A 13,302-nucleotide genomic window follows, 5' to 3' on the forward strand; every position below is an offset into this window, starting at 1 on the left:
GAAGGGGAGAGAAAAGTAAAAATAAGAGGAAGAGGCAGGTTTATGGTATGTTAGTGGTGGCGTAGGTGGAGTGGATCAGGTCCTAACATCTCAGTTGTACATTTAGGGTTCCTAGCATGGTAATATAGGTTGGTTCAGCTCTTTGATGGGTTCCAGATAAGTGGACCCAAAGCCACAGAAGAATGTCAAAGTTTTGGACTTCTTGGTTCTAAAGAAGACACCAGTCAGACCTTGTATTTGGTAGAAAACGTGTTAATCAATCTAACAGAACCAAATATTTTTTAACTTATTGTTCTGTCCTTTAAAGGGAACCTGTACTGTAAAAGATGTAGCCAAAATGCAAGCAGAGACCAAAGAACTAGTCACTAGTAATGTATGTAGGCACCTTGCAGCTGATCTTTACTCCATTACTGATATGACATTTCCTGTTCTGCACTGTTTGGAGGTGTCCACCATAGTAGAGGAGCTGCTGGGCTATGCTTCTTACTGTCAGAGCCAGCCCCCCAATGAACGGTGATATGGTGACTTGTAGACTAATGACTAATAGGCAACGTGAGAGGAGCAGAAAACACAGATCCACAGAATGAATGAAGTAGGTGCATGGAGATCCTTGCACTGGAAGTCTTCAGGTACAGCTTCCTCTCCAGCAAGGAGAACATTGACACAGTGGTGACATCATCAAATCTTGCTTCAAATCTGGAGAGACTAGCAGTCAGTAAGGTTCTGTATAGAAGTTTCTAGGCACCCTCACGTACCAAGTGCATTGCTATTTTTCAGGAGAAATTTAAGACAAATGTAAATATTACAGGGTACTGCTGAGGCACAATTAACATTTCTAGATGTTCCCTACAAGATAGCAAATCTTCAGGTCCACTTTAAGGGGAGCTATAATATCTTCAGGGTCCATTTTTCTTTTGTGGTGCGTTAAACATGTGAAGTAACATGCATTGCATTAAGGCAGCCCACTGAAATGAATGGGCGGCTGATGCAACCTAATGTACCAAAAAGTGGACATCACTTTTTTTTTTGGAACACAATGTACCACAACACACTTATGTGTATAGTGGAGTGCTACAATGCAGATGCATTGCATTAGTCCATTGGCATGCCAATCAAAATGAATGTCACTGCAACCCAGTAGCGCATGTTACGCATGCTACAGTAGTGCGTATGTTACCACAATGCAAAAGTCTAAATGGGCCCTCAATGTTCTGTCATCTGGAATTAGAGAACCAGAACGAGAGGAGTTTTAGCATGTTTGCAGTCTAATCTATTGTGCTTTATTAGGATATTTATATTATATAAATATATTTATTCTATGACATGCCAATAAAAGAACAAGGTGAAAAAATAAAAGACAGACGTTTGATTAAATATAACAAACTTTTTTTGATTGAGAAACGAATTACATTCCAAAAAAGGAAAAGAGATGAGAGAACACAAAAGTTTATCTTGGCTCAGTTTTTTTTTTAATATAATGGCCAAAAAGGAGGAACTTATTTATTCTGAACTGCCAATGGAAGGCTAACAGCTGGACTGTAGCCAGTAATATTTACATTATTCTGTGCAAGTGAGAGGATTATAATTTATCATCATACTGTTTTATTTCAACCTGCTTATTGTTCTCTATTGAATTAAGGAACCTAAACATCTCAGCAGCTCCGCTCCTGCCATGCTCTTGGTAGACCTCATATACTGGTTGACCTCCAGCAAATACCCTTTTTGTTGCCCCTTTGTTAAATGTTCCTATCTACCCATCTGTGGACATTTTATTTTATAATGGACCTCAAGGTGTTCAAAATAAAAAAGCAGCTCTGGCTGCAATATTCACCTTCAAATCAGAGTACTTTTTTTACCCACAAGTTTTCCACAGTCTTCTGATTTAAAGGACATCCATCATCACTCTACCCATATGACTGAGGTGATACCGTGAATTAGGGGTGTCACTGGCCTGCCCCCTGATGGGGTGCCACCACAGTGCCCTTCATTCACAGTATATCGATTCAGAAAGTGGTGCACTCTGTTAAACCCAGGACTGCCCACCACTTAGAGAAGATTGAGAGAAGGAAAGGAACCCACATGATTGGCCTAAAGACATTAGAAAACGGTAAGAATAAGATAACAAAAGCACAAAAGACCGCAGTAAGGAACATCTATGGGGAGAGGGGGACTAAGCCTTAAAGTGGGCTTTGATGAGAAAAGGAATATTGCGTAGAATGTAATTAAGAGGACACCATTGCTCAGACATGGAGGTGTGACTCTGCCCAATTACTTTTATAGAATGCTGGAGCTCTTATAATATTAGATCTATATAAGATAGAATATAAGATATATAATATATATAATTTATAGCCAAAAATAAAATAGAGGCAACTTCATAACTTGCAATAAACTGCAAGATGAATGCCAAATTTCAAAAGTGACAGATATCCTTTAAGTCCAGTTTTTTTACAACGTTAGAGAAGAAGTCATGTCAGTTGTCACTTCACAGTGATAGAATAAATGAAAGAAGTACAAACATGTAAAATCTGAGCTAAACACACAGTCCCATATTGCTGATCTCTAGGTCTCTGCAATATCATGTCTCCACCTCCCGTCTCCACCTCCCGTCTCCACCTCCCGGGGTTGGTTCCAGACATCCATCCTCGACACACTCTACAACTAAGCCCAATAGATGTTGAAATGCATCAGAAAGAGTAGTTCAGGTGGGTGATGTGACTTCTATAAACAAGATGACAAGCCTATGGACTGCCATTTCAAAGGCCTGAGTCTTCGTGGATTTGATTATACAGGCCATCAAATCAATCAGGATGATATGAAGGTCAATCTGATTTTTAGACAGATGAATTGAACAAAGATCTACAGGGATCTTCAGTGTTGGTCTGCTAGCAGAGACCTATCATTGTTGACAGTGCTTCAGGGATGAGAAATCCTATGATTCTGGCTAAATTTATTAATAGACACTACAAGCTAGCGTTAGGCAGCATGGCAAGGGGTGGGCAGCAAAACAGAACATCTACAATTTGGGTTCACTTTTTTTATTTTATCTTGGTCATACTTGGTCACTTCTGGACACTAAACTTACCTACAACAGCATGGAAATAATTGTGACGTCAGTTAAAGCCCGCTGTCGGGTGAATACATTAAGGGTATGAATAAAGGTGAGGAGGATAGTAATTCCAATATGAAGTTAGAATCAAAAATACGGGGAAATGGCCTCAAACTAGTAGGAGGAAAGTTCAAAAATAATCTGAGAAATATTATTATATAATATATACAGTGGGGACGGAAAGTATTTAGACCCCCTTAAATTGTTCACTCTTTGTCATTTTGCAGCCATTTGCTAAAGTCATTTAAGTTCATTTGTTTCCTCGTTAATGTACCCACAGCACCCCATATTGACAGAAAAACACAGAATTGTTGACATTTTTGCAGATTTATTAAAAAAGAAAAACTGAAATATCACATGGTCCTAAGTATTCAGACCCTTTGCTCAGTATTTAGTAGAAGCACCCTTTTGATCTAATACAGCCATGAGTCTTTTTGGGAAAGATGCAAGAAGTTTTTCATACCTGGATTTGGGGATCCTCTGCCATTCCTCCTTGCAGATCCTCTCCAGTTCTGTCAGGTTGGATGGTAAACGTTGGTGGACAGCCATTTTTAGGTCTCTCCAGAGATGCTCAATTTGGTTTAAGTCAGGGCTCTGGCTGGGCCATTCAAGAACAGTCACGGAGTTGTTGTGAAGCCACTCCTTCATTATTTTAGCTGTGTGCTTAGGGTCATTGTCTTGTTGTAAGGTAAACCTTCGGCCCAGTCTGAGGTCCTGAGCACTCTGGAGAAGATTTTCGTCCAGGATATCCCTGTACTTGGCCGCATTCATCTTTCCCTCGATTGCAACCAGTCGTCCCTGCAGCTGAAAAACACACCCACAGCATGATGCTGCCACCACCATGCTTCACTGTTGGGACTGTATTGGACAGGTGATGAGCAGTGCCTGGTTTTCTCTACACATACTGCTTAGAATTAAGGCCAAAAAGTTCTATCTTGGTCTCATCAGACCAGAGAATCTTATTTCTCACCATCTTGGAGTCCTTAAGGTGTTTTTGTTAGCAAACTCCATGCAGGCTTTTATGTGTTTTGCACTGAGGAGAGGCTTCCGTCTGGCCACTCTACCATAAAGCCCCGACTGGTGGAGGGCTGCAGTGATGGTTGACATTCTACAACTTTCTCCCATCTCCCGACTGCATCTCTGGAGCTCAGCCACAGTGATCTTTGGGTTCTTCTTTACCTCTCTCACCAAGGCTCTTCTCCCCCGATAACTCAGTTTGGCCAGATGGCCAGCTCTAGGAAGAGTACTGGTTGTCCCAAACGTCTTCCTTTTAAGGATTATGGAGGCCACTGTGCTCTTAGGAACCTTAAGTGCAGCAGAAATTTTTTTGTAACCTTGGCCAGATCTGTGCCTTGCCACAATTCTGTCTCTGAGCTCTTCAGGCAGTTCCTTTGACCTCATGATTCTCAATTGCTCTGACATGCACTGTGAGCTGTATGGTCTTATATAGACAGGTGTTGCTTTCCTAATCAAGTCCAATCAGTATAATCAAACACAGCTGGACTCAAATGAAGGTGTAGAACCATCTCAAGGATGATCAGAAGAAATGGACAGCACTTGAGTTAAATATATTAGTGTCACAGCAAAGGGTCTGAATATTTAGACCATGTGATATTTCAGTTTTTCTTTTTTAATAAATCTGCAAAAATGTCAACAATTCTGTGTTTTTCTATTAATATGGGGTGCTGTGTGTACATTAATGAGGGAAAAAAATGAACATAAAATGATTTTAGCAAATGGCTGCAATATAACAAAAAGTGAAAAATTTAAGGGGGTTTGAATACTTTCCGTCCCCACTGTATACACACAGTATCTCACAAAAGTGAGTACATTCCTCACATTCCTTTTGTAAATATTTTATTATATCTTTTCATGTGACAACACTGAAAAAAATTACACTTTGCTACAATGTAGAGTACTGAGTGTACAGCTTGTATAACAGTGTAAATTTGCCGTCCCCTCAAAATAACTCAACACACAGCCATTAATGTCTAAACCACTGGCAACAAAAGTGAGTACACCCCAAATTGAAAATATCCAAATTGGGCCCAATTAGAAATGTTCCCTCCCCGGTGTTTCAAGGTCTGAATGGGGAGCAGGTGTGTTAAATTTGGTGTTATCGCTCTCACTCTCTCATACTGGTCACTGGAAGTTCAATATGGCACCTCATTGCAAAAACTCTCTGAGGATCTAAAAAAAAGAATTGTTGCTGTATATAAAGATGGCCTAGGCTATAAGTAGATTGCCAAGATGCTGAAACTGAGCTGCAGCATGGTGGCCAAGACTATACAGCGGTTTAACAGGACAGGTTCCACTCAGAACGAGCCTCGCCATGGTCGACCAAAGAAGTTGAGTGCACATGCTCAGCGTCATATCCAAGGTTGTCTTTGGGAAATAGACGTATGAGTGCTGCCAGCATTGCTGCAGAGGTTGAAGGGGTGGGGGGTCAGCCTGTCAGTGCTCAGACCATACACTGCATCAAATTGGTCTGCATGGCTGTCATCCCAGAAGAAAGCCTCTTCTAAAGATGATGCACAAGAAAGCCCGCAAACAGTTTGCTGAAGACCAGCAGACTAATGACATGGATTACTGGAACCATGTCCTTTGGTCTGATGAGACCAATATAAACTTATTTGGTTCAGATGGTGTCAAGCATGTGTGGCGACAACCAGGTTAGGAGTATAAAAACAAGTGTGTCTTGCCTACAGTCAAGCATGGTGGTGGGAGTGTCATGGTCTGGGGCTGCATGAGTGCTGCCAGCACTGGGGAGCTACAGTTCATTGAGGGAACCATGAATGCCAACATGTACTGTGACATACTGAAGCAGAGCATGATCCCCTCCCTTTAGAGATTGGGCCGCAGGGCAGTATTCCAACAGAACGACCCCAAACACACCTCCAAGACGACCACTGCCTTGCTAAAGAAGCTGAGGGTAAAGGTGATGGACTGGCCAAGCATGTCTCCAGATCTAAACCCTATTGAGCATCTGTGGGGCATTCTCAAATGGAAGGTGGAGGAGCACAAGGTCTCTAACATCCACCAGTTCCGTGATGTTGTCATGGAAGAGTGGAAGAGGACTCCAGTGGCAACCTGTGACGCTTTGGTGAACTCCATGCCCAAGAGGGTTAAGGCAGTGCTGGAAAATAATGGTGGCCACACAAAATATTGACACTTTGGGCCCAATTTGGACGTTTTCACTTAGAGGTGTACTCACTTTTGTTGCCAGCGGTTTAAACAATAATGGCTGTGTGTTGAATTATTTTGAGGGGACAGCAAATTTACCCTGTCATACAAGCTGTACACTCACTACTTTACATTGTAGCAAAGTGTCATTTCTTCAGTGCTGTCACATGAAAAGGTATAATAAAACATTTACAAAAATGTGAGCTGTGTACTCACTTTTGTGAGATACTGTATGTACAGTGGCTTGCGAAAGTATTCGGCCCCCTTGAACTTTTCAAACTTTTGCCACATTTCAGGCTTCAAACATAAAGATATAAAATTTTAATTTTTTGTGAAGAATCACCAACAAGTGAGACACAATTGTGAAGTGGAACGAAATCTATTGGATATTTTAAACTTTTTTAGCAATTAAAAAACTGAAAAGTGGTGCGTGCAAAATTATTCGGCCCCTTTACTTTCAGTGCAGCAAACTCACTCCAGAAGTTCAGCAAGGATCTCTGAATGATCCAATGTTGTCCTAAATGACTGATGGTGATAAATAGAATCCACCTGTGTGTAATCAAGTCTATGTATAAATGCACGTGCTCTGTGATAGTCTCAGGGTTCTGTTGAAAGCGCAGAGAGTATCATGAAGACCAAGGAACACACCAGGCAGGTCCGTAATACTGTTGTGGAGAAGTTTAAAGCCGGATTTGGATACAAAAAGATTTCCCAAGCTTTAAACATCCCAAGGAGCACTGTGCAAGCGATCATTTTGAAATGGAAGGAGTATCAGACCACTGCAAATCTACCAAGACATGGCTGTCCCTCTAAACTTTCAGCTCAGACAAGGAGAAGACTGATCAGAGGTGCAGCCAAGAGGCCCATGATCACTCTGGATGAACTGCAGAGAACTACAGCTGAGGTGGGAGAGTCTGTCCATAGGACAACAATCAGTCGTACACTGCACAAATCTGGCCTTTATGGAAGAGTGGCAAGAAGAAAGCCATTTCTCAAAGATATCCATAAAAAGTCTTGTCTAAAGTTTGCCACAAGCCACCTGGGAGACACACCAAACATGTGGAAGAAGGTGCTCTGGTCCGATGAAACCAAAATCGAACTTTTTGGCCACAATGCAAAACGTTATGTTTGGCGTAAAAGCAACACAGCTCATCACACTCAACACACCATCCCCACTGTCAAACATGGTGGTGGCAGCATCATGGTTTGGGCCTGCTTTTCTTCAGCAGGGACAGGGAAGATGGTTAAAATTGAGGGGAAGATGGATGCAGCCAAATACAGGACCATTCTGGATGAAAACCTGTTGGAGTCTGCAAAAGACCTGAAACTGGGACGGAGATTTATCTTCCAACAAGACAATGATCCCAAACATACAGCAAAATCTACAAAGGAATGGTCACAAATAAACGTATCCAGGTGTTAGAATGGCCAAGTCAAAGTCCAGACCTGAATCCAATCGAGAATCTGTGGAAAGAGCTGAAAACTGCTGTTCACAAACGCTCTCCATCCAACCTCACTGAGCTCGAGCTGTTTTGCAAGGAAGAATGGGCAAGAATTTCAGTCTCTCGATGTGCAAAACTGATAGAGATATACCCCAAGCGACTTGCAGCTGTAATCGCAGCAAAAGGTGGCTCTACAAAAGTATTAACACAAGGGGGCCGAATAATTTTGCACGCCCCACTTTTCATTTTTTTATTAGTTAAAAAAGTTTCAAAAATCCAAAAGATTTCGTTCCACTTCACAATTGTGTCCCACTTGTTGGTGATTCTTCACAAAAAATAAAAATTTTATATCTTTATGTTTGAAGCCTGAAATGTGGCAAAAGGTTGAAAAGTTCAAGGGGGACGAATACTTTCGCAAGCCACTGTATATACACAGTATCCCACTAAAGTGAGTGCACTTCTCACATTTTTGTAAATATTTTATTATATCTTTTCATGTGACAGCACTGAAGAAATGACACTTTGCTACAATGTAAAGTAGTGAAAGTAGTGAGTGTACAGCTTGTATGACAGTGTAAATTTGCTGCCCCCTCAATAACTCCTCTGCACAGTATTTATGTATATTACTAAAGATCTGCTGGTCAAAAAGCAAAGTGATATAATGGAGGGAAGGCCATATTTCCCTGTTAGTTGGACTCCAACCTAAATTGACAACTAATACCGACCTTCAAGTTCAGGAAATGTGGCATGCACATACAATCCTCCAACCTATCTACACAGCCATGGAACTGGAAGCTCCCTTCCTTCACGCCACGATGGAGCCTGGAGAAGATGGAGGGGGAGGTGGGTGGAGCCAACATTCACACACTAGGCACGGAGGAGCAAGAAGTTATATCCTCCTTCTCCACTCCGCTTTGAATGCTGGTGCCTCGCTCTCCTCCTCGGCTCGGAAGTGACATCACTGGTTGCTAGACACCAGGCGGCAGGTGATAGCAACCAGTGTCAGGACAGGCCGGCCTGCTGCTGATAATATTTTCTCGGGGGGGGGGCTGGATCCGCCCCTGGAACCACTATACTATAAAACCACCTGATTGAATAGGGCAGAGCATTGCGAAAGGCCTGCAGGTTCCTGGTAAAAAATTCAGCCTCAGTCATTGTCAAGAAGACATGGGGTTGACATTCAGGTAAGTGTGCTGTCAAAGTATTCCTTGCCATATCCCAGTGTGAGGGGTCCTATAGATTATGGCAGGTCGGTACCTCAATGTACAGAGACACCTTGGGACTGACTTTCCCATAAGTTGCCAATGTTTGAATACTTACAAGTCTGTTTTTTGTGAACATAAGAAGCAGGCCTTAATTAGGTTTCTTTAGCTAACAAGGATGTGTTGAGGAGTTTTTATATTTGGCATTTGGAACTCAAGAGGCACAGCTTGGTGGGTACAAAAACCTCATCAGAATGTAGTTTGCCAAATTACAATTTTAATTTGTCATATAGATTTATCGCTGTTATTTTCTTGATGAGCTGGCAGTAGATCCGCTTTCCGATCTTAGGATGGAATGTCAGAGTGACTTTGAGCTGTCATTGGAGAGCTGATGAGCGCTGTATAGAGCGCCATTTCTCACAAGGCCTGAGGCACAATTTGGTGGATGCTGTCAGGGGTCAGTGAATCAAAAACGCAGCTGAGAATCTTGTTGGCCTGAAGAGAGAATAGGAAAGAAGATGAGGTAAGGGTGGGTGCTGGAGATAGACGTTGGAGCAAAATAAGGTGACACAGAAATGAGAAGACTAAGCAGGATCACTCTACTCGGTCAGCACATCTCACTCTTATCTCTCAATTCCCAAAGGAGCAGCTGAGAATGCAATTCAGTGCTGCTAAATGAAATCAACAATATAAATGCAATTCTCTGCAACTTGGCCAGTGTCTGGTTTGTGTAAGTTGTGTCAGCACAATGAATAGCTGCAGCCTGGAGGATCTGTGCAGGCACGTGGCACTTACCTGTGGCTGGCTCTGGGGACTCAGCAACGATTGTGTGAAGTTCTGTCCATTTTGTAAGTTAGTACTGGAAGAAAATAATAATCATGTTAAGCAATAAATTAAGAATAAAAAAAGGATAACAATTTTAAACCAGTGCTGGCATGAGAGGTCACAGGGTTCGGTCAGGCCATACTCTGCCGGAATACTTTTGCCAACCAACTTTGGTAAAGACTGTCCAGGTTTGAATTTTCAGGTCTTTATTATATGTACATGGGAGCAGCCATTTATACTTGCATATAGGGCCAGATTTAGACTTTGGGGGGCCCGGGGCACTTCAGGTTCTGGGAGCATCTCATATACATTTGGTTTACATTCTCAATGACAGTCACACATTTTTAAAATGCATGACACAATGGGGGGGGGGGGGGGGGGGGGCAGGTCATTCGCTCCTTTTGCCCTCTTATAAATCTGGCACTGGTTGCATACACACACTCTGAATCATGAACTGAAATACAGTGGGTTTTATTTAAAGTACATTTTCCATTAAGGAATATAAGGGTCACTATTGCTGACTTTGTCTTGAAAATGTTAGCTACCTGGCTTTGTCCAGATTCAACAACTTTGAGTTAGGGACTTTTAGAAAAATAAAACTGAGAAACAAGTCTGAATTCCTTAAAGTGTCATTAAAGCTGAACTCCATCTTTTGATATACTTTACATAGTTTGTTTGGGCCAGCTTGGCGCAAATGAACTATGTCCCTCACTAACATATGAGGCCGCTGGATGTGCGGTATAAACTGTATGTAGCTGCGGCCACATACAGCATGCCGCACTGCATTATGGGTGCGAGCCGAGACTTCCTATTCTCATACCTGGAACACATCTATCTGATCGGCACTCAGCCGTTCAGAGAGAGCAAAGTATTCTAGCAATGAATACAAAGCTTTCTCTGATTGGTTGAGTCAGTGTGGCGGGCTGATGTCACAACCTCTGACTCAGCCAGAGGAAGCTTTGTATTCATTGCTAGAATACATGGCTTTCTTTGAATGGCTGAGCGCCGCTGTGATAGACTCTACTGTGTTCCAGGTATAAGACAGGAAGTCTCGGCTTGAACAAAGAACACAGTGTGGTATGCTTGATGTGGCCGCAGCTACATACAGTTTATACCGCACATCCAGCAGCCTCACATGTTAGTGAGGGACATAGGGATTGATTTACTAAAAGAAAATATACTATGCACTACAAGTGCACTTGGAAGTGCATTTGCTCTAGATCTGAGGGGTACATTCGCATGGAAAATAAAAAACAGCATTTTTGCTTGCACATGAGCCGGGCTGCCTGGGAGTGGGGGGGGGGGGGGGGCGAGCACCGCGGGCGGAGTTGATCGGGAGCCGTTCTCCCGGTGGAAGAGTGTATGGAGTTACAGGAGTGCTACGGGATCAACAGCTGACATTGAAACTGTCTCGGCTCTGCTCACTCTCACACAGCCCCGCCTCCTCCTAACCCTGCCCCGTGATAGACAGAACGCGGGTGCAATGCGGGGATGCATTCTGTCTATCACAGGCGCGGGGTTAGGAGGAGGCGGGGGCTGTGTGAGAGTGAGCAGAGTGGAGACAGTTTCAATATCAGCTGTTACGGCGTGTTTTACTGCTCTGCGACCCTGGCTCTCTTCTAACTCGTCATGATCCGTCCGCCCTGGCAAGGCTGCAATGGGGGCACAGTGATGCTGCAATTCGGGGCACAGTGAGGCTGCAATGGGGGCACAGTGAGGCTGCAATTTGGGGCACAGTGAGGCTGCAATGTGGGGCACAGTGAGGCTGCAATGTGGGGCACAGTGAGGCTGCAATTTGGGGCACAGTGAGGCTGCTATTTGGGGCACAGAGAGGCTGCAATTTGGGGCACAGTGAGGCTGCAATTTGGGGCACAGTGAGGCTGCAATGTGGGACACAGTGAGGCTGCAATGTGGGGCACGGTGAGGCTGCGCATGGTGAGGCTGCAATGGGGGCACGATGAGGCTGCAATGTTGGGCACAGTGAGGCTGCAATGCACGGTGAGGCTGCAATGATGAGCACAGGTTATGCTGCAATTATGGGCACAGGTCAAGCTGCAATGATAAACACAGGTCACGCTGCAATGATGGGCACAGGTGAGCCTGCATTGATGGACACTGGTGAGGCTGTGCTGAGGGGAACTGATAAAGTTGTTGGTAATATCTATTTTTGTAACTTAATTCTGCATAAAACATTTAAGTGTCATTTCATGAGATAATTTATGATGGTGTGATTAGGGGCAGGTAAGGGTTGGGTGGGCAATTGGTGGCGAGTAACCCTTGAGACCTGGCTAGTAGCTCGGGACTTGAAATTTTGAGCCCTGTGTAACATATATTAAAGATGGAGTTCAGCTTTCAAGTCAATATTTTTTCTGTCTATTTACTGTGTCCTTAAAATTAGATATTGAACTTTTTTTTAAATAAGTTTTTGTTTATGCACCTGCTCTACATTACTAAATACTTGTTTGACCTTGCTGTTTCTCGTCACCTCCTAATAGTTGGTGGCAACACTAAAGCAGCTGATTCTCCAGGTGTCGCGTTCCCACCCTCAATGCACATGCTCCACCAGTCTACTCATAGGAAACCATTCACTTCTGCTTTTCCTCTGCAAACTGCTCAACATGACCAGGGTTGCCCCAGCACTGACTCATCATCCCTGTTTCCCCCTCTCCATCACACGTGATTACAGCGTCAGTTAGTGGGGAAGATCTAGCAGGGATGATTGGGGATGTCACTCTGCACTAGGGGCCCCAAAACTTAGTAAAAAAAGGGCCAGTTTACTGTCCTTCAGACTTTAGGAGGGCTGGACCATGGCCACCGGGAGTAGAAAATAACCCAGCATCAGTGAGAGTAAACAATGCCCCTTTGTTTGATGTCAGTAAGAGAAATTGTGTCCTATTGATGGTGTTGTTGGAAGGAATTGTGTCCCATCATTAGTGTTATTGGGAGGAAGTGTGTCCCATCATTGGTGTCATTGGGAGGAAGTGTGTCATTGCCAGACCGTTGTTCCTAATTTTTACAGACAGTCTATTGACTGGAATGGTACCAGCTGATTGGAGAAAAGCCAATGTAGCACCAATATTTAAAAAGGGCCCAAAAAACATCCCTGGGAATTACAGACCAGTTAGCCTAACATCAATAGTATGTAAACTCTTGGAGGGGATGATAAGGGACTATATACAAGATTTTAGTAATAAGAATGATATCATTAGCAGTAATCAGCATGGATTCATGAAGAATCGTTCTTGCCAAACCAATCTATTAACCTTCTATGAGGAGGTGAGTTGCCATCTAGATAAAGGAAGGCCCGTAGACGTGGTGTATCTGGATTTTGCAAAAGCATTTGACACAGTTCCCCATAAACGTTTACTGTACAAAATAAGGTGCGTTGGCATGGACCATAGGGTGAGTACATGGATTGAAAACTGGCTACAAGGGCGTGTTCAGAGGGTGGTGATAAATGGGGAGTACTCAGAATGGTCAGGGGTGGGTAGTGGGGTCCCCCAGGGTTCTGTGCTGGGACCAATCCTATTTAATTTGTTCA

The 13,302-nt window shown here is 43.3% G+C and overlaps 1 protein-coding gene across 1 annotated transcript in view; it reads right to left on the reverse strand.

Annotated features, from left to right (window-relative positions):
- Positions 1 to 8,325: 8,325 nt before the first annotated feature.
- LOC141148803 (dynein axonemal assembly factor 8-like) overlaps positions 8,326 to 13,302 on the reverse strand; it is a 218,919-nt gene continuing 213,942 nt past the window's right edge. The window contains exons 30-31 of the mRNA XM_073636564.1: positions 9,732 to 9,795; positions 8,326 to 9,431 (exon numbers count right to left, since the gene is read on the reverse strand). Coding sequence (XP_073492665.1) covers positions 9,354 to 9,431; positions 9,732 to 9,795 — 142 coding nt within the window. The 3' untranslated portion in view covers positions 8,326 to 9,353. The remainder of the gene's footprint in view (positions 9,432 to 9,731; positions 9,796 to 13,302) is intronic.

The sequence above is a fragment of the Aquarana catesbeiana genome, linkage group LG06 (genome assembly GCF_042186555.1).
Source record: "Aquarana catesbeiana isolate 2022-GZ linkage group LG06, ASM4218655v1, whole genome shotgun sequence".
NCBI classification, from domain to species: domain Eukaryota; kingdom Metazoa; phylum Chordata; class Amphibia; order Anura; family Ranidae; genus Aquarana; species Aquarana catesbeiana.